Source organism: Neospora caninum, chromosome XI (assembly GCF_000208865.1).
Source record: "Neospora caninum Liverpool complete genome, chromosome XI".
NCBI lineage: Eukaryota > Apicomplexa > Conoidasida > Eucoccidiorida > Sarcocystidae > Neospora > Neospora caninum.
Genome location: NC_018397.1, coordinates 1,006,787 through 1,028,960, shown reverse-complemented (window position 1 = coordinate 1,028,960; position 22,174 = coordinate 1,006,787). Strand labels below are relative to the sequence as shown.

The following is a 22,174-nucleotide window of genomic DNA, read 5'->3' as shown; positions in this document are numbered from 1 at the left end:
GACGGGAGACTCTCGTCTCCACGTATCTGGAGTGAACAAAAAATGCACAGAACCATGCAGCTCTCTCTGTCTCCATACACACATGTGTGTGTAAGGAACGTGCCCATCCGTACGCATTTTCACCCGTACCTTTTATACATGCACGCCATATCTAGGCGCAGCTGAAAACATGAGCGCTTCGGCAGTGTTCCATATACAAGTATACGCCCATATATATCATCTATATATTTATGTTATGCTTTTTGTAATTGTGGATCTATGTGTCCATATGGGGTGTATGCACACTCTATGAAGCGTGCTGGCAGTGAAGATGTTTTGTGTGTAAGGTCTGCATCTTGGCTGTTGTCGATGTGGCTCTGTGAGCTGCTCGCGAGACACGAAACACATGCTCATGTAGAACACATTTGTTAAGACTTTTTCACATAAATTGTTTGACGCATGTTTCAAAGAGCACAGCGAACCATCTTGAGTCAAGCTTCTGCTGGGTGTTAAGCCCAACGCTGAATTAACTGCACGCATGCGTGCAAATGCATGTATAAAGAGGTCATAGTATCAAGGCATTGAGCCTCAGTTCATGATCCTATCTCCCGAATTTTGCGGACAGACATCCTTCGGCCTTCGTCGCTGCAATGGGTACGCTGAATTTCCATTTGCACTACATCTGGCAATATATATATATATATATATATATATATATTCGGATGTCGCCATGCGTATGCATATAGAGGTGGATATACATAGATTCGTAGATGCGGAGAGAGAGCACGAGAGATCCTTTGTTTTGCAAGGATGTTTGTACGAATCCTGCATGTACCGCGTCTCCGACTGTGGCTTTCAAGTCTCGGTCTGCGTACCTGCGTAAGTATGTTAGTCTACATGTTTCTACAATGAAAATACGCGAAGGCAGGGCGAAAGCGATTTGTGTCTGTGAAAATCCTTGAAGTAGAGGAAACGCGGCAACATTGTGTATTTCCAGGCCACACTGATGGAAGTCCTCGTAGGCGATCGCGACGGGAAGAGACCGCATGAGGCCGAAGCACGGATTTTGCTTGTGTTTGAAAGAGCAGGGAAATTAAGAGACGAAGTTGCACCTGTGTTTTTATTGGAAATGGTACAACGACACCCGCTGCAATGAACAGTGTTCAGAGACTTCGGTGGGTACTGTTGTTTCACAGAAAGGGAAAATTCGGAAGAAAACCGATCTAGGGGAACGGCAATAGATATGACAGCTGTTTTGAAGCTCGATTCGACGGTGAAGTTTACCAATCACAAACCTCAGGTGTAGAAAGGAAAAGCTTTTAGAATGTTTTCGGGGAAAAGCAGAAGGGGTGTCGTCTTCGCACCATCTCGTTCGTCTTCCTCAACTGTGAAGAACGAAACGAATACACGGACTTTTCACGCAGACGCACAGAGAGGGGAAGCGTATCTCTCTTGACGGATTGTACACGTCGGCAAGAAGAGAGTTTCTCATGCCTTGCATGCCAGTGATAGGAGAACGAGCTACGGAGTCTCTTCCTGTAACACTGGAGAAAAAATGGAAACTGACGAAGAGGACCTGTCAATTCGTCTGGCGAGCATAGAAAACCAATCAATCTTTTTTCAAATGAAAAATAGACTTGCCGGTCTTGCTACCTTACAAGACAGGAGGTAAACGCGAGGTTGCCTCGCATTTCGAGACCTAAGAGAAGAAGCCCCTTATGCAGCGTCCCTTATCGGCTTTCAAAAACAAACATAAAGCAGCCCGAGACGCCACCGATATCCCAGACCGCAGTCGGATTGCTTTTTCCTGATGAGCACAAACTTCGAGGTCGAGCCCCCGTCTGGGGCTCTGTAGCACCCAACACACGGCATCGTTCGTGGGAAAAGGCCACAGTATCTTCATAAAAAAGTGAGATTATACATACGAATATATATATATATATATACGCATATAAGCCACTGACTCAATCGCTACACTCTCATATATATATATATATATATATATATATATATATATATTTCCGGACACCCGTGCGTGATCATATATTACCAGTGTAACCCGATTACAAGAGGCTTACATTATACATGCATAAGTCTGTATGTAAAGATCCGTACGTCCGCATACCTACCGGGAAATATACGTATGTGTATGCGAACACAAGATACGCATCTTTTTGCTTGCATAGCCGCCACCCGCATAGACGCATGCACCTGGAAGATTCAAGTTCGGTGTCCCTACCACACATCAGCGTTGTGGAACCGCAAGAGTAGACTTTGCGTTTGCGTGCGTGGATCGAAGGAGTTCGCGTCATTAGTCAAATGCGTGAACCCTGCGTCCTCTTCTCCCTTTCCATGAAAGAGAACGAGACACGCGAGTAGAAGAACCAGACAGAGGCACTGAAGCTGTCGAACTTCCTCGCGCGTCTCGTGCCGTGTCCGTTCCCTCTCTTCCTCGTCTACGTCGTGTTCCACAAATACGTATCGTTCACCTCCGCTAGCGAATGTCGAGAAAGGATGAGAGTACGGCCCAGGAACCCTGCACAGCGAGGTCGGCGTCGCGCCAAGAAAAGCCATGTAACAGAGGGAACCTTGAACGCATGTGGCCACGGCTAATCGAATGATCGCGTCGGAAGGCAGGAGCTCCAAGAAGCCCAGACCGCACAAAGATAACCAGTACATCTTTGCACAGGTTCTGTTGAGGGTGCAAGGCATCCAGTGGGCGGATACGAGCACACCGCTCGAAGGAACCACCAAAAAGTCCGGAAGCACACTCTCGACTGAAGCCAGCGGGAACCTTTGCACCTCGAAATTTTCACGGCAGCGGTTTTGGAAACCACTCGTGAAGAGCCGCCGGCACCTGATTGCTGGTAAGACGCATCCATACAGTGTTCCCGGTGTAAGTAAACACTTTCGGGTGATCGATCGTGGATGGCAATCACAATCGCTGTGCACGCGTGTCTGTTCAATAGCGTCTACGCATCTGTTGGAATGCTAATATCTTCGCTCGAGATTGCGGTTTCCTTCTTTGCACTCAACTACGCGTCCATCGCTCAACACCATACCTGCTGGTCGGAGCATAAATATATACAAGACTAGGCAGATCAAGAGACAGGCACATGCACACACATAGATGTGCGTATACGTAAACCTGTGCATACGCATATTTTAATGCATATATATATATATATATATTTTTACCCGCTTGCAAATGCACCGCACTGTTTAGCCCGGATTGGTCTCTTTTGCCGACGCTATGTTCGGTTTCTGATCAATGCCAACGAAAATTTCTTTACAGAGCAATCTCTTCCATTTTTTGGAACATCAACGTTTCTCTTCCAAATGGCAACAACGAAGAGCCGGCCTCCACATTGAGTGTCTCTCAACGTTGGTGGCTCTGTCGTCAATCCTGAGGGTTCTTTGAAGCCCTGTCTCTTCCCACAAGATCGAAAAATGCCACAGTTAACGTGTGCAGTTCTAATCTGGGGGCGGCGCTCGCAGTCCCACATATATTTCTTCAGTGCCCAGATATTCATGCCAGATATTCGAGATCAAAGGCCTCCGCAATCCGCCAAATTTCCAGACGAACGATGGGTGCGATACTCAGCCTTAATTTTGAAACATACCGAAGCCATTTCCTTGCTATTTATGAGTTCTAACTGAAAAAAGAACCACACATGAACGGAGAGCGATCGGCCGTCACAACTCACGGAAATGTAGACGAGAATTCAATCATGGTTGGCAGTGTAGATTTTCGGCGATGATTCACCGGAAAACATCCGGAGGTATTTGCAACAGAGATCACGAAAAGCTCGGCAGGCACTAGTGCAGGCCTGATGTTACGTTCAAAGGTCATCTGGGTTTTTCAACCACTAAGAAACCTGTTTGTTTCGGAGATTGGTGAAAAAGACAGTGGAGCTTCGGCAGGAGGGAAGTCTTTTAGAAAATGGGCGAGGAAAATCAACTTGGGTCCGGCAAGATTCGAGACACACACGACGGCAGACGTTCGCAGCCGAACAAGGGCGAGAAACTCTCCCCGTATAGGACTCAGGGTGCTATCGAGAGGATTCACAACACAACCATGAAAGAACCTGAAAAGACTGTAAAACGCCTGTCCTGTGGGAAAAAACGGGGGGCTTTGCTTCGTGTCAGAAAGCCCGTAGCTTCTGCTGGAAGGTTTGCGTGCGGCAAAAGGCCTGATAAACGCCTAACCAAGTTTTCGACATCGACTTTCAGTTGTCGGAGAGCAAACAAGGCAGAGTTTAGGCACGAGAGCAGCGGGCATGTTTCTCGAAGCTCAGCAACACACACCTGCAGAGTCTGGAATGTTCGAAAACAAGTCAGGACTGCTGTGAAACCAGCAAGGGCATATTCGGCCACATGCACCTCCCATCCCTCCGTATCTGCAACATATCTCCTTTGGTAGCAGGAAGGCAGGTCTGTCGAAAACGGGAAACATCTGTGTTTTCCTCTCTTTCTGTCCAACCTTCCAGCTCTACTCGACGAGAAACGTACCTAGGTGTCTGGAAACTGGGAGTGCACATGGATTTAGGGTTTTATGTCTGTATCAACAATAGAACATTAGGTTGATATGAATAGCGGTGAATCCAGTGCCTGTGGTATTAACTCGTGATGTTTGGTAGTTCTCTGTCCAGATGGGATCGTCTCATCTATTGACGGTGCAGGCTTTGCTGGGTGAAACTGGCAACGCTGTTGAGAATGTAGTCTGTTTTGTTGAGGATTCAACTCCGCACAGACGGCAGAGTAAGGTTCCTATGGAAATCTATGCATGTTCTTCGGATGTAAAAGGCCAGTTTTCACCGCACCGAAAAGGCAACCAGACTTGTCTCCTCCGATTTCTTGCCTACCGTCTCTTCCGCCACTGTGGACAAAGCCACAAACGCGTCGTCATCTGGATTTATCCTCACAAATATATGTTGTCCATTCTCGCTCTCCATGAAATTTACAAGGACCGAACTCGAACGTAGCACTGGGACCTGCCCTCCATGCGTGTGTACGGAAGCAAACAAAGTAAACAAGAGGACGGTCCGTGGTACTGCTTCACTGTATCAGCGGTTAACTGATTCACTGTTGTGTTCGTGTTCCCCGGGTTCCCTCAGACCTCTCTTCTGTCCGCGGCCCAGCAGCGAGACCAACGCCACGGCAAACGTACACGAACTCTGAACGTGGAAGGAAAGAGTGACTCTCGGATGAGCGGTCTGCGGGCTCCGAGCGACAGAAGCGGCTATTGAGACTCGTTTCTTGTTGAAATGGAGACAAAAGAAAGTATTTCGGGTTCGCGCTCTCGGATCAAAAACGAGCGACGCATGATATTCCAAAAACCTCCGCGAAAATTGGAAAAGGCGTTTCTAGGAAAAACACGTCGAATCGGCATACAGTGGGAATGTAGACAAACACTCCTAACCACATGGAAGAACAGACAGAAAGACTATTGAGCCGTTGCTTTCTCTCGTGAGAATGCCAAGCGCGTTGTGGTATTGAACTGGAAATGAACTTGGTGTTCTTTGTCACACAAACGGATGAAAAAACGTAGGTGGAAGAAAGTGCCTTCCCACTACAAATCATCGACCTCCCGAACGTGGCCTAGAATTCCCCCTTTCTACGGAACAGAAAGTTTCCGCCCTTCTTCGCTTTGTTCACTTGCTCACGCAGGAAACAGTGGCGGACCTGCCTATGCTGGAATCGTCTCGTCAGTCATGTGTGAGTCAGGCGCATTCTGGAGCGTCTTCGACACAGACACCCGACTGTAAAACTCTAGATGAAGGGTCTGAGAATGTTTGGCTCCTGACAGACACAGGAAAACCTTGACCATTTTTCTCCGGGTCTTCCTTTTCCGTTTCCTCTGCTTCTCCTTCATCTTTCGTCGTGGGTTGTAGAGATAAAGATAGAGAAAACAGAGAAGAACCCGGCAGGGTGGGACGCGGAAGAAAGGTCGAACCCCCGTCTTCTTGACGAGACGCCTGGGCCACAGAAAGACAAACATGTGGCGGAATAACGGCAATTACGTGCAAAACAGACCGTTCTACACGGGTACACACATATATACATAAATAAATACATATACATTTATATATATAAATATATTTCCAGGAATCCACAGATGTACACAATTCGGGTACATATGTGTCTCTGTTTAGGCACCATGTGCATGAGCATGGATATACGAAGGCGACGGAGACGGACGGTTTTCTCCCAGCAGAAACACAGATCTCTTTTGAGATAAGTCGAAGGCGCCGCAAAAAGTACAAGAAACCTCGGACAAAACACAAAGAGTGGAGGGTTCATACCACGCATCTCGTCCAATGCCTGGAAGTCTTGTTCCGTTCAAGGTTAACGTGTACACCTGCCGACCTCTTCAGACTTCAGAAGAGCGTAAAGGAAAACTATTCACGGATTTCTTTAGCAAAACAAAGCGACTTTCTATCTCCCACGAGCGGTTCGGAGAAGATTCAACATGAGACACACGCTGAACAAACATGTGATGGTAGCATATATATATATATATATATTCATAGGCTGCCATAAAATTTGTTTGAACAGAAACAGGAGCCACACCCGCAAGTATCCATGGACCCCTCGACGCGTATTTGTCTGATCTCATATATTTCTATATATTTGCACTGCAAGCCGAAAACTGCTGTTCTACCGCAACCAGTATACGGCCGCTAAAATTTTTCCAGGCACAGGCGCGGCCGCTGAGTCCGAAGTCAGGTTATCGCTTCGTACCGCACACCCGTCCATTTGTGTACATACTATATATATATATATATATATATATATATCTATGCATGCGCGGACTTTGAACAATCGCTGGTGGCTCGTCGTGAAAGGGGTACTCGCCAGACCTCGTCGAAATTTCGCACCTGGGCAGAGGTCGCACTCGCGCTGCATCCACTGTGCTGCACGAGAGCATCGGTTTTCTTTCGGGCTCAGAAAAGCGGAGCGGAGCCGAGAGAGGGACTTCCACAGGCTCCTCCCCACAAGCGAACGTCGCTCCTGCAGAGGCTTTCACCACCTAGAGACCATACAGCCACCAGCAGCAGGTATATATATATATATATACATGTATATAAAAGTAGAGAAGTACAAGAGAGCGAAACAGTGAGGCCTCTCTCTGCATATAAAGAATGCATGAGTTGACATGTGTGGGCGTGTATCTACGTGGGAGAATCTGGATTTTTGTTCCGGCTAAATGCAGAAGGAAAAAAGGGAACCCGAGCGATCGATATTGGCGCTCCCGCTTCGATTCTTCTGTCTCCGCAATCGTCCTGTGAAAACTCGTTCATCCTCCAGTCTCGGCACATCCGTGTCTAGGACGATCGCCCCTCCAGTGGAGATTAGCCCGCAGGAGAGTCGAGAACCGCTGCAGAATTCATCGAAGAGTCAGAAATGCTGTCCGGTGTTTGCTTTGATGTTTCCATCCACCACACACTCGTCCTCGCACCTTTCCTCGTCTGCACAGTACGTTCCATCACGAGATGCGAGGATACACCCAAAAACTGAGCCGTCGCTGGTACTCTCCCATGTGACATTTTTTCGCTCTTGTCTCTCCCTCCTTCTCTCTCGTTTTGCTTCGTTTGCGCCGATATGCTTCCCTCCGTCTCCGTTTCTGCCGCCTCCGTCCTCTTCCCCGAAATGTCCATTTCCCGATTCCTTCTCAAGAGAACAGAAACATCCCCACATTGAGAAAAGAGCAACGCAAACTGAAAAAGTGGAGAAGCACGAAGGAATCTGGGGGTTGTGGCGGAGTTTCACGTGAATACACCCTGGGATTGCCATGTCAGGCTTTCATTTCTCTTCTTCACTCTGTTTTTCTCTCAAGTCTCTCTCCGGCTGTCTCTGTGCCCTCAGAGCTCCATCATCGACACCGTCTTCCCTTGCTCTTGATCGCGCCAGAAGTTTGCTTCCTTTGAGCATCTGCATGCAGAGAAACAAAAAGGAATATATACCCTTTGGAAAAATATGGCCTCTCTCCTGTGTTCCCTGTAAAAACGATCCTCTACGACACCCTTCTTCAATGCCGCAACTGCGGGCGAGGGCGTGTCACACAACACGCCTTCTACACAAGGTCTCGATTTTATATAATATATATATATATATATATATATACCTATATGTGTGTAGAAACAGATATGCATATATAAATATATGCATCGTCTAGATTTCTATTGGAAGAAGGCCTGTAGGAATGAATCCGAACAGAAGTAGAGTGAGGAGGGGGAAGCGCGATGCGTCCTTGCATGTGAAGAACTGAATGGATTGGACGGTACATGAAAAATAGCAAAAACACGGTCATGACAAAAGGCTTTCATGTATAAATCTAGAGACACTTGATGTTCCGGTTCTTGTTTTTCAGGTGGGTCGTTGAGTGTGGTAGCCTCGGTCGTCTTGATTGTCCGCACCTGGTTTCGATGGTTTCCATCAGCGCCTTTCGGTTGGCAAGAATGCGTTCGACGAGCTCTCGGGTGGTCCACGACGAAGAACTTTCCACTTCTCGGTACACGCCGAGTTCCTTTGGCACGCGATACGGGTCCACAGCTTCTTCGTTGTCTTCTTCCTCTCCAGACGAGAAGACTCCCGGAGAGCAGGAGCCTTCGCGTCCACTTGCCGTGTCGCCCTTCTCGCGCCGGCGCTCCGCGGGACCGCTCTCTCCTGCCGCGTCGCTGCGTGCGTCTTCAGAAAACGAGTAGGCGATGGAGTCAATTCGACTGCCGCGCACGACCACGTCGATCTGAAACTGCTTCAGCATGTAGTGCGGAATCACCCATGGGGCGCCAATGATCACCTCGTCCACGACTCGCATGGCTGAAAAAAACAGGAAAAAGCAAAAAGGGAACCGAGCCATGGAACGAGAGCGACTCAGCTGTATCCGGACAGGACACTGGCCGGAGCCCGCTAGAAAAACGCGCGCAACCGAAGAACGCCGCGACATGCACACACCGCCTGCAAGTCTCATAAAAAAGAACGGGGGAACCCGTTTGAAGAAACAGCCAGAAAACGCCTTTTCGACAGGTTTCCTGACAATACAGAAAAACAAGGAATCAGTGAGGAAGCACTTCAAGAAGCAGAACCCTGCAACGACGCTGACGGCACAAAGACATCACTCAAAGAAGCGAACACGTATTTAACCACACACATCAAAGACATCACCCAAAGAAGCGAACACGTATTTAACCACACACATCAAAGACATCACCCAAAGAAGCGAACACGTATTTAACCACACACATCACATTTGCATGTTCACGCGTATATGCATATATACGTGAATATCGATATAGATATAAATAGATACGTAGACATCAGACTAACATAGATACACACACCACACCTCAGATACCCGGTTTGAACACGGGAGCTCTCAATCGGAAACCCATGCTTGCGGTTACACATAAATTTCGCAGCGAAGAGTGTCTCTCCCTGTAGAGTGTAAGCCCTGTAAGGAAGCTGTCCGCCCTGAAACCGCGCTACACAACCAGGTCCTACAAGGCTCTACTCGCTCCTTCGCCTTCCCCCCCCCCCCCCACAGCGGGGCGCGCACAACCGAAACGTGCCACATCTCCCGAAAGAGAAGCTAAACTGGATTCCTCCCCTGAAGAAATCTTCCAGTGGGGAGCGCGCCGCGCAACGCGAAAAGCCACAGAGCCGAGAGACGTGACCTACCGAGGACGTTCAGCGCTCGCTCGTGGAGGTTCAGCACTGGGAAGCCCGCGCCCTTGACTCTCGCGACAGTCTCATCGTCTATGAACGCAAAAAGAGTGGACATGGACACCGGGAGATGAAGGATAAGAGATGTCCATTCTCTTCCCATTTCTCTTTTTCTCGTTTGTTCCTCCCTCCTCTCTTCACTCGATCGCTCTCGTGCAAGTTTTCCATCCGTTCGCTTTCAATCCCCGCGCACTTTGCGGTGCTCAAGCGGCCCCACGTGTTCTTCGGTGTCTATGTCTTCTTTCCATCTTTCTTTGCATTTCGGTTCTCGAAAAAACCTTCGCTTGGCTGATGTTTCCTCTTTCGTTCTTCGTTTCGTGCCTGTTTCGTCTTTCTTGTGTGCTTATGCTGCCTCTCACCGTGAATGCCGACGATCAGATAATCTCCCAGCTGCTTGGCCTTCTCCAAAATGCGCAAATGACCCACTGAGAGAAAGAGCATTCGCAGACAAAGACGCCAGACACGGGAGCATGTAGGCAACTTCGGCCCTCCTTCGTTGCCGTCTCCACTGTTGGCTGTCACACCAGCTGACTGAGGAGGCCTCACCTCACACACCGGGTTCCACTTCTCAGTATGTCTCTTTTTTTCATTCGTCTATGAATATATATATATATATATATATTTATAAAATTCTTCGCTAATGAGTTCTCCGCTGCAGCCGCCTGTGCTGGCTCCCGTGGCACTTTTTCCGGTTTTGTAGAAATTTATCTCCGTGCCCACATCTCTACACGCGGCGGTCTCTGTCCGAAGTCAAAGGCAAATGTGCACCCGGGTGTCTGAATTTACGTTTGTGACTACGTCTGTGCTATGCCTGCTTGGGCGGTGCACAAATCCTCTTACCATGGAAGACGTCGAAGGATCCGTCAACGTATACGATTTTCCCGCCTTTCTTGGGGCGTTTCGGCTGTCCGATGAACTGGAGGAGTCGCTTCGTGGACATGAGCATTCTGCGCTCCTCAGGGTCTTGCGGTTTTCGCGGGCGATGGCGACCGCGGACTGAGCAGCACTTCTTTTCTCTCTCTTCGTTCGCGTTTCTTTCTCGTTCCGCAGGCGATCCGCCGAAACTGCAGTGTCTCCGGTCGCTCCCGCTCCAGCTCTCCCGGCGCCCTTGTCTCTTTCGGGCCCCGCTCTCTCCATTGCTCTTTCCGCCCTCGCCGTCGCTGGACGAGAAGGAGAAACTCGACAAGTTTGCCGAAGATCCCGCATCGCTCCCGCCTCGCTCGCCGAGTTCTTCGCCCGCCCGGGCGCTTGGGCTGTCCGACTCAGGCGCCTCCCGCGCGCCGTCGCTCCTCTTGCCGTGCTTCTCGTCCCGGTGTCTCCGTTTGTCCTCGTCCGCGCCCCGGTCGTCCTTCTCACGCTTCTTGCTTCCGCACGAGCAGGTTAACAAACTCTCCTTCTGTTCGCGCAGCGAGTCTCTGGCGAAGCGCTGGACCCGCGTCGGCTGCGTCACCGCCTGGTTTCTGCTCAGCGTAGACTTCACCGGCTTCTCTCCTTCGAAAAGATCGTCCCCGAGAGCGGCGGCCCCGCGTCTGCGGCGCTGCTCGACGTTCGCCGTCGCCTGGAGGAGCCGCGAGACAATCGTAGACGTGCTGATCCCTTCCGTTCGCTTGAACAGTTTCATGCGCCCCGCCTGTCTCGGGCCCGCGTACGCGTCGGTGCCGTCCGCCCCCACTACCCAGTCGTCGCCGTGCGCCGCGAACGCGCAGTTCAGCCGATCCAGCATCTGTACAGACACCTCGTAGGGTGTGCCGACAATGACTTCGTCAACCCACTTGCAGCCGCGGACGATTTCCGCGCGCTCCGTCTCCGTGTAGATCGGCCTGCACTTTTTCGCGGCAAACGTCGCTGCGTCGCTGCAGATGCCCACGACCAACTTCCCGCCCAGTTGCCGCGCCTGGCGGAGCGCGTTGAAGTGGCCCGAATGCAGGAGATCGAAGACGCCGTCGACGTAGATGCGAATCGGGGCACCCGGCCCGCACGCGGGACCGGCTCGGAAAGGGGACAGTTGCGGAGACAGACACACTGGCCAGCGCGACGGAGACAGAGCTGCGCGGAAGGCGCCAGAAGAGGGCCGGGAAAGCGCAGCAGCGGAGGCGCGAGCACCCTCCTCAGTCTCCTCAGACAACGGGGACGGCCGGGGCGTTTGCCACTCAGAAAGCGAGGCCAGTGGAGACGAAGGAGACGGAGAGACAGCTGTGAGAGGGGCGGAGCAGGCGTCGGAAACCGGAAGCACCGGAGGAAGGGCGTTCCAGTGGTAGGCGGGCACGCAGTCCAGGGAGGACCGCGCACAAGAGACAGAGTGTGGCGGACTAGAGACAGAGTTCTGGAGACCGGCAACACCGGCGACAGTCGCCCAACACGCCGCACGTGCCATATCGCGTCCAGAAGCGCTCGAAGAGACAGCAGCGGAAGCGCTTGAAGTCGCTCCTGCCTCAGAACGGAGCTGGGCGAAGCTCCCGGCTGCCTCCGCAACGTCTGCACACTGTACCGCTCGCGTCTTGGTTTCAAACACGTCTACTCCACTGAAGCGGCTTTGGCTTCCTCGACGCACAGAAAGTTCTCCAAGCGTTTTCTCCGGCGCCGTGTCTCCAGAAAGTCCGGAACACGACGCGTGAACGCGACGCTCGCCGTCTGGAACACCGCGATCGTCTCTTCCGGTCTTCTCTGGCGTGCGGGCACCTGCATCCTGCATCTGAATGGTCGACAGCGTCACGTGTGTCCTTTCCTCTTGCTCGACGCGCGTTGCCTCTTCGCTGCCACAGTGCGAGACCACGTCGCTGCAGCGCGTCTCCTGTTCTTGCGGAGACGGAGCTCGATGGCACGCCTTCACGTTTGTGCCTGTCTTTCGCTCTTCCTTCGCCCCGCACAGCCCCGGAGCGTCCCGTCCCGTCTCCGCTTCCGCGGGGAGCCCACGAGAGACAGCAGCTTCCAGTTTTCCCACGTGCGCGCTGTCCGTCTGGCTCCAGTGTCCCCCGAGGCCTGCGTCTGCGTCCACGTTGTCGGTTTGTGTGCGTTCACGAGACGCCGCGAACGTGCAGTCTCTGGAACTTCCCTCGGCTCTGTTCTCGCCGGTCGAGTCACGCGGAAGAGTGAGAACACTTGGACTTTCTGCCCCTGCCTGTTTCTCGCCCAGACGCGATGCATCCGAATGCAGGTCCGCCGAAGCTTCGCCGCGAGCAACAAACTGAAGCAGGTGCGCTCGCAAAGCCGAGAACTCCGCGTCGGCCTCGGCCGTCCACTTTGGGTCTCTTACGCAGCAACAGAAGCAGCACGGAGGGGAGACACCCTCGCCGCTCGGGCTTTCGGCAGCCTTCTCTCCCCCGCACCCGCAATATCCGCACGAGCTGCTCCCTCCGCGCGGGCACGCAGAAAGAGTCGACACAGAAGAGCGAGCGGCAGAGAGAGACGAGGCGTGGAGAGAGGCTGACAACGGGGACGCGCACTGGCAGCAGGAGGACCGCCAGTGTCGAAGCGTCGCCGAGAGCGTTTCATCGGCGTTTATTCGCAGGTAGAGGAAGATCAGTTTGTGGAGATACGAAGAAGAAATGAAGGGAGAAGACGGCCACCTCTCGGAAGAGGAAGCCAAAGCACCGGACCGGCCGGGGCCGGGCACGCCTGAAGCCGCCACCGCTGTCATCGGTGACCTTCCAGACAGGGGAACCCCTTTCGAAGAGGGTTTGAAAAGGTGTAACAACAGCTGCGAAAGCGCTTCTAACAAAACAAAGCACGAGTCAGAGAGGGAGTTATGGGCGTAAATCGGAGGAAAACGCAGGGACGGAAACCACGTGTGTTGGTTTCAGGCGATGGAGGAAGGCCTGAATCGACGGGTCCTCCCCGTTTCAGTACACTGCTGTGCCTAAACACACACGCGCTGTCCTCTCTCTGTTTCGCGCGTCGCATAAGAACCTCCACGAAACGATGCCTAGAAGCCTCCGTTTACAAAATACATAACTACACTGCAGCCCCGTTTTCACAAGCGGTGCACGTGAACCGCTTTGCTCTCGCTGGAAGATACGCCTTTTTTGCCCCGCCTTTCGGTCCGTCCCGCATAGCACCTGCACACAAAAAGGTCGCCTTCTGGGACTGAAGAAACCAAGCAATCAAAAGGCGGAACGAAGAACGCACGACGGAGAGAGAGGCAGGAAAGGGAGAGCCAGCGGAGGCTGTCAAGACACCGCAACAGGGGGCCGTCTTGGGCACGGTTGGCTGGGCAGTAGACAACAAAAACGGCGGAAAACTTGCACAAAAAACGGAGATAAAAAGTTGAAAGGGAAGAGGTGAAACAGGTTGGCCGAAAAGCACAGAAAAGCGACGCGAACATACAGCTCTGTGGAAAAAGGGGCCGAGTGCGCTCGAACGCGAGAGGGGGCGTGTCACTTCTTGCAGGCTAGCAAAACGCGAAAAGGAGTGATACACGACAGATTCCCGTTTCCGTCGTCTCGAAAGAAAAAACAATCACGTTGAGGGACAAAATCAAAGCCCCAAGGGCAGTTCGACAGCAACATACAGACATGCAGGGACCCCGCTGCGGGAAAGTTTACGCAGTTTGTAGCAGAAGAACCGCGGGAGGTAATTAAAACCTGGACCACAGGCAAGTGTGCACGGAAACGAACTCCGAGGTCAGGAGACTGAGTCGGCAGAAAAGAACGGGGAAAACAAAACAGAGAACCACGCGTTCAGCTTGAGGAGACTCTACGCATACACAAAGTCGGGGACTCCACCAAGCATGTACCTGCGCGACGGGTCTCTCGCGTCACCTGTAGCCCCGATGTTCTTCCTACATCGTGCTGGGAACAGTCGCACGAGTCCAAATGAAGAGAGAAGTTTCCCCTTCTCCGCCTTCTATATTCGGGTAGAAGGCTTCCGTTTCTTGGGCAGTAAAACTAACCCCCAGTTCAACCCTGTATTATTTAACTCAGTTAATTCCTGTTACACGATTTTAAATGGTAGATAGGGGACAAACTGTCTCCGATGTGGAAGAAACTTAATGCAATAGGATATTAAAATCCAACACTTGTAGCCGTCTTAAGCAGTCCAGGGGGGTGGTGGACAGCCATCGTAAAGAACTCTCTCCTAAAGCGATTCCTCAAGAAACAAACTATGGATCCCTCTTTCCCCCTTTTTCTTTGCACCCACTGCCTAACGGGTTCCCCTGCGTGGACCCGCTGGTTTATGAAAGGAGGGACTCCGCACTGCTACTGCCGCCGAAGAAGCTTTTGTTCCGGTTCTCTCTCAGCTCGTCACAAGGGAAGGCGTTCCTTGGAGCCTTGTCTTCGCGTCTTTTAACCGCGACTGGAAAGTGGCAGAGTGGATAGACCCCCCAAAAGTATGGGACTCCTGCACAAGTGATGGTTCGAACCAGTCGCATCTCTGAACGAGGCGGCGTGGCTGCAAGGCTCCCGAAGCCACTCTCTGGGGTCTACCCTCCCTCGTCCACAGAGTCTGCTCTTCGGGCAAGTAGCGGAGCGGCGGAATAACGCTCGCGTTGCGGGAAACGAAGAGTCGTGGTTACAGAGGATTATTCAGGTAGTAGCAGAGACTAAGAATCCGAGGAAACGAGGAACAATGAGACGAGAAGACAAGTCGCTTCCCACTTTCAGTTTGCTTACATCCAAGGAAAACAGGGGGTTCGCGACGAGGCTATGTAAGTGTGGTCATGGAGAGAGAGAGGGACAGAGGGAGACAAATTGACCTAGTGGCTGTTTTTTAGATTGAAACGAAGGCATGCCGGTGGGCGGGGGGAAACTCATAAAAACGGCATAGGACTGAACTCCTCTACCTTTAGACCAGCTTCTCTTTGTGTTTCGTGCTTCCACGCAAATTGGCTGTCTCCAGAAAGCCACCTCCGAATACTCTTGCATATATATATATATATATATAAACAACTGTCGGTAGGGGAACTCTACAAGCATAGGTACCTATAAATGCATGAAGCCCGTGCGCCGACAACTTAGCGCGGAGATCTACCAGCTCTATATTGTTCCGAGACAAGGCAGCGGAGGTTGATGCAAGGAGGCCTCTCGAGAGCAAATCTGGTGTAACTCGCACGCTACGGTCTCCATAGTACTGCAGAGGCACGTACTCTCTGCCGTAAAGCCGGTTGGGAGAAGGTAGGCCTGCCGTGGAGTCTCGAATGCACTGGTCCGTCCCTGGCTTCTGCGGCCACTAGGTCTGTGATGTTCGCCGCTTGTTTTGGGCTGTTTTTTCTACAGAATAAAAGTGATAGAAACGGCCATGCTGGGTTTAGTGACATAACAAGCAGCTTCACTCGACTGGTGGGGGCAGTGTAAGCTTTGCAATCCTTTGTGTGGCAGATGTACAGACCCCACAGATGAGAAACGAACGCGTTGGCAGCCTCAAAACAAAATAGCATAGGCCTCAGAGAGGAGGAAACGAAGCAAGAGAATACGGGAGGATGGCGAGCGCTGCTGGGGCGCGAGCAAGTCAAACCGCTTCCCTCAAGGACTGCAAGGCACCAATCCGTTCTCGATAAAGTCGCCGATTCCGTGCAAACTCTCCAGAAAACCACAGGCAATTTGGATCAGAAGGTGGATGGATATCCTGCCGAAGGAAAAGGCGACACATCGAAAAGGAAACAGTCGAGATAACGAGTCTAGAACTAAGCGGGAAAAGCCTCAGCGCCAGGTCAGTGATTGAAGTGGAATTTGTCGTGTGCGATCACACGTACCTACTCAGATGCAAATATACAAGTACTTTTGTTTATCACTATAATTCGCCCTCAGCTTTATATAGATATATATGATTGCATTCAAAGGCTTGCCTGCTATTACATATCTCTGCATATACACAGATAGGCGACTCACCGCATCTACGGTACAACCGCACACCTATTTACGTATATATGTATGTATGCATACCTCGCCACAAAAATGTATACATATGCATGTAATTGCATCTTGCATGCGCATATGTATAGGTTCGTAGATGTAGATGCCTATATGTATCAGTATGTATGTGTACTTGCATATTGGAGATTTCCAAACGCCTTCACGGGGCTGTGGATTACTGTAGACGCCTCGGCATATATGCAAGTCCAACTGAGTGCATCCACCGGTGAGTTTGTTTCCCTTGCGACTGTTTTCTCGCAGACTCTGTTTACGTTCTATGCCAGACTGCGGTGGGGAGCCCGAGTTGCGTCACAGCGCGCACATATTCCTACGCAAGTTGTCTATACGGGCCCCAAGTGACTGTCACTGATTCGCTGGAATCCCATGTGAACCATACTTGGGACTGAGTCGTTCGCTGTCTATCGGCCAAGCGTTCGCTGAGAGCGAGACAGCTCTCAGACCATAAAGTGCAAATGGAGTCAGCCAGATTCAGGTGTTCGAGAATCTCCGCAACACGCTCACAACGGGGATCAGTAGTTCTGAGCGTAGTCGAGGCATCTCGATCCTTGAGCGGAAAAAACAGGAAGAAGCCCCAACGGAACCGCCAGCTGGTCAACTCCTCTCGGGATGTTGCGCTCGTTCGAGATGCAGAGGAGAGACGAACTCATAATCAGTGCTTTTGTAGGCTGGCTTTCTGTGCGTTGTGTCTTCTGTGGATTATCCAAACGTCATTTGAATCCTTGGTCGCCGCGGCGCGTTTCGCCTGCAAGTTTCTTACGGCTCTCTCTCCGCTTTTTCTTCTGTTTTCTTCGTGGCGGCTCTCGGAAAGGCTCGAGATCTATCCACCGCTCACCCCTGCTCGGATTTCCCCATCACCTACCTCCGACCCTGCCGTGGTTTCTTGTTCCTCGCCCTCGTTATCCTCCTCTTGTTCTCCAGCGTGATCTTCTCTTGCTGCTTTAGTGGCGTATTCGTGCGGCGGGGAGGCTGTCTCTCTCCGGCTGCTCTTCCTGTTCTTTCCAACCGTCTCTGCGCTGTCCTTTTGATGCGTGCAATTGAACAGCGCTCGTTCGCTCCGGTGAGTGAGTTCGTTTGCGAGCGTGTTGAGCTCTGTTGTCGCTCGAACTCGGACTGTTTCCTGACAGACGATGCAAAGGAGCCCAAAGAAACAGAGAAAACCAGAATCATATGGGATCTGGTGGCGTTGGCTCGGGCTTATCCGCGCTTGAGCGAGGGAACACAGGAAAATCTTCATTATCTTTTTCAGTAAAGTGCTGGAGAAAAGCAAAGGGAACCTTGTTCGCGTGGCTACCTTCACCGTTTTGGCTTCTTGATGAGGAGACGAAAGAGAGAACTCATTTCATTGTTCCCTCAAAGACGCTGGAACTGGAAAAGGGAAACCAAGCGAAGCGGACCGTTGCGATCTTGACAGTTTTTTCCCCTGCTCCGCACGCGTTTCCCGACCTGTTCGTACTTTCGAGTGGGCAAAAACGATTCCGCAGGAAATCGCTTGGCAAGAAATCACCAGCAGAAAAAACGCCTTACGGGAGGAAAGGCATGCGCATCTGTAAAGTGACAGATCTGAACAGAAGCTCTTGAAGGGGACAGCAGTCAACGTATAAACCAGGTGAAGCACAATCAAGGATTCCCGCCAAGTGCCCGAGAAAATACACACGTGTAAACGGGCCATGATAAATCTGTAGATCGATGGAAGAATATAGATATATGCCAGTAGGACATTTCCGCTGGTCCTTCGGAAACTTGTTGACCGATTATTCCTTTGAGGAATCTGCCTTCGTTACTATTTTTGCCTCGATTTAACGTAATTTTGTATAAACAGAAGGAGAACCCCTTGTTGATGTTCCGCACTCTGGACGTTTTTGTGTTCATTATTTGTGTAGTGGGGCTCGGGCTACTGCTTACCAAATAGCCAGCAATAGCCTGGTCGCCTAGGTGAAGAAGAAGGAGATCGCTGCTGCCTTTTCGGCCAGTCGAACGAGTGCGTTTTGTCTTGCCGTCGGTTTGACGATGCTTTCGCCAGCAAGGAGGAGGTGCGGGGTCAAGACTATGGAGTTCCAACAGATTGCGCAGGAGTTCCCGTTCTACTCTGCATCTCTTCCAGGTGTCTAATTTCTTTTCTCCACAAGTAGACGTCGTACGCGAGACGTTTGCCGCATTGCTGTCTTGCCCTAAAAATGGAAATCGCGTTTTTTCTCGTATTGTCTTCAGACCCTGTCGAGGGCGGTGCTGTTCACGTGTACAGTTATCGCGAGCTGTCTGCCCGTTTCTGCAATGATTGCCGTCTGTTTCCGGAAAGAGGGATACGCATTCCTCGTCTTTTGCCTCTCTCCGCTTCTTCAGGACATACTCCCAGATCCCGTTGATAACAATTTGCATCCTCAGCACCACTGCAGACGAGACAAAATCCAGGAAAGGCAGACAAAAAACGTTCCGGAGGGAAGTAACAGAACAGCCAGGGAAATTGCCCATTCGGTTTCTTGTCTCACGTCTGGTGCCGACTGGAACGACTCTCAACGAAGAAATGCGAAAACAGAATGTTCGCTACGTTTCAGAAAAAGACGGTTGCAAGTTGTTGGGGAGCCGGAAGCGTGTTTTTCAGATGCGCAGCCTTTCCCGTGCTTTTGCTTACCAATTTCACCGGCCGACTTTGTGAGGAATGTTCTACACGCTTTGCAGTTGGCGAGCAGCCCACGAGCATGACGCGTTCGCCTGTAGGTCCGCGATCTTCTAGAAGAAGGGCGAACATACGTGAAAAACATATTCTGCGTGTCACCTATGTCAGCTATGAAGAGACGACAATACAAATAAAAAGCCTTATTTGCCAGCACGGCCTGTGATCACCCTTACCACTTTGCCGACCCCCTAACCTCATGCAGACAGGAACGCAGATATATATTTACGCAAACAAATGTGCTATACTTTCACGTAAGCATGCACACAAATCCGCGTATGAACACACCTACAGCTACGTATTTAGATGACAGCTCTACATCTCTATAGCAGTAGATTGAAATGCACATATGCAGCGTGCGACAACGTAGGCGCTTCAGGGATATAAATGTGTCACGTCTTGTGACATTGCGCCGTAGCGTGAGAAACCGTTAACTACTTACAAATGAGCGTCCGTGCGGTTCGCTCTAAACAAAGGAACGCATCTTTGTCGTGAGGCAGAAACGGGCCGCAGAGTGAAGCGGAAGGCTCGTCGGAAAAAGCAGTTTTCGTGAATTCCATTGACCTGAAAAGAAGAACAGTGGACCAACGCAGCCCTGGCCACAAAGTCTTCATTGCACTTGCATGCCATTCTTCTCACTATCCACCCTGTCCCAACTGCAATGGAAGCTTTATCAGGAAGCACTGAAACGAAACTTTGAAACGACACTTGCGATACTCGTTCCAGCAGCGAGTTTTAGATTTGGGATCCACTGTAGAAAAAAAGAGACAGAAGAGCTCTTCAAAACACAGAAAAGGAGAAACTCCACTTTGTTCTAAAGCGAGCGTAATGGCACATAGACATTATCGTTAGTCGACTTCTTTCCTGGGTCTTGAAACGAGGTACAGTAGCTGCATCTGGAAACTTGTTACTCCGCTCTCGTTTCAGTTTTCAGTGTATATTCAAGAAGTCGGTTGAATCTGTCTCATCACAGCGCCACTGACATTTTTTCACAAGACTGGACTTTCAGTACGTCGCGCTTGGTTCCTCGTGATGCGGTTTTACGAAGAAATCCTTCGACCATCCGTTTTTCTTGGGGAAAGAAATGCTGTCCTGGGAAAAATGAGCGCGTAGACAACTTCACAGAACCGCGTGCCAAGTGGTACCCGGTGTCCTTTGTTTTCGTGGAGTCATGCAGGGCGCAGCCTTTGCCGATCGCTTTTGTGAATCCACCAAACGGGGAGGCGTTCTTCACAGACGTTTTCCGCGTGGGAGTCAAACACACACTCGAGGAAAGGATGACATCACATGCGTTTCAGCGCTAAACGAAAAAGGCAAACTTCCCTCCCAACCCACAAGACACCAGGCCGCAACCGTTCGCGACCCCGTGTGGACGGCTTCGAGAAATTTCCCAGTCTAGCGACTTTTTACTCATGGCAGTAAACGTTCACGTGTTTACCGGGAAGCTGGCGATGGCAGTCGTCGCTTTTTGCCGTGAGAACCGCTTCTGATTTTGGTAAATCTTAGCGGCCGTGCTCGCAGATCACCATAAGTATATTTATATATATGTATGATTTCCCCTAGGAATAATCGGGTATCACCGACCAAGACGTCTATATATGACGGACAGAATGTGCGCAGTCCACAAGTTCTTGACCTATATCCTCAAAAGGCAACTTTCCAGCATCCCTCACATCACTGTTTTTTCTGTGTGCAACCGCTGTAGGCTCGGCGTTTTTGGAATCCACTGCTGTATTCAGATGATCTTTGGGCAATCGCTGATCTGAACCCCTTTGACTGATGTTGGCCGTGTGCGTCCCGATACGGCACGGTGGTCGCACAACAACTGTTGTAGTTGTGTAGTATTCAATAACGCTGTTCTCCGTACAAAAAGAATCTCAAGCTCTGCGTTGATCGATGACTGGTCGTCTTTCTGCTAAAACGCGGACAAAACGCTGACAATTGTTGAGAAATCTGGGCCCCCAGTCAAATCCATCCCGTTTCATCAAATGCCTCGCCTGCCTGACAACCACTCTTTCTGTTCCTCTACTGTCTCTGCTTTTCTCGACTTCGTCTTCAGCCCACCCCTAGTCACAGAAACACATTCGACCACTGCTGCTCTTCACGTGATAAACAAAAAGAAAATACAACGTATGATCTGTCACGTGCACAGGGTGGGACCGCCAACAACATCCGTACAAAAAAATCGACTTGTGCGTTCAAGTCACATGCTTCGATATGATGAATTTCTAGACATATATACACATATATGTACATATATTTATGCGTAGGTGACTGTGTCGGTACGGGTGTGGGGATAGGGAGATGGAAGCACTCAAATTTTCCCAGGCAAAAGGAGTCATCGTCTTAGTTATGTTTTTTCGGCAGAGAGGGCCCCACAACTGTAACCATACTCGCAGGCGTGCAGTAACGGTATAAACGATGTTACACGAGTTGTGAATCAGCAGATAGATGAACAGATTAGAACGCGTTCCCCTCGTTTGACACACACCGTCACTTTTCTCGGCAACACAGACGCCTTCGACTCCAACCTCAAGGAGTCAGACTTGTGTTCAGCTGCAGAGACTCATGCAACGGACTGGTCCCAGACATCGATCTCATCCCAAGTTCAGTTTCGCCACCGTTCATCTCTGCTTTCGACTCGGAGTTCGTTGGTCTATGAAGCAATGAAGCCCCGTTCCTTTTGTTTTTTGAAACGACAGCCTAGCGCTGACGCAGACAGACCTCACATCCCGCTTCTGACACGAAAGTTCCTTTTAACGGATTCACAGCTCCGAGACGGCCGCCGCCAGCGTGGAAAGCCGATCGTCCCGAGTGTACAGAAAAACGGTTTTGCACGCTGCTTCTCGAACTCGGGAAAACGCCCAAAAGCCGTGCTAGGGATAACATCCTCCCCCTCAGTGAATATGTCGAGATGCAGTCGATGCCC

The 22,174-nt window shown here is 50.8% G+C and overlaps 1 protein-coding gene across 1 annotated transcript; it reads right to left on the bottom strand.

The window, feature by feature from the left end:
* Window positions 1-8,317: 8,317 nt before the first annotated feature.
* On the bottom strand, window positions 8,318-13,342 carry NCLIV_054370 (putative phosphoethanolamine cytidylyltransferase; the record flags this gene model as incomplete). The annotated part of the gene is made up of 4 exons (XM_003884989.1): window positions 8,318-8,802; window positions 9,661-9,738; window positions 10,065-10,130; window positions 10,546-13,342. 4 exons carry the CDS (start codon window positions 13,340-13,342, stop codon window positions 8,318-8,320), a joined length of 3,426 nt encoding a protein of 1,141 aa, XP_003885038.1.
* Window positions 13,343-22,174: the final 8,832 nt, after the last annotated feature.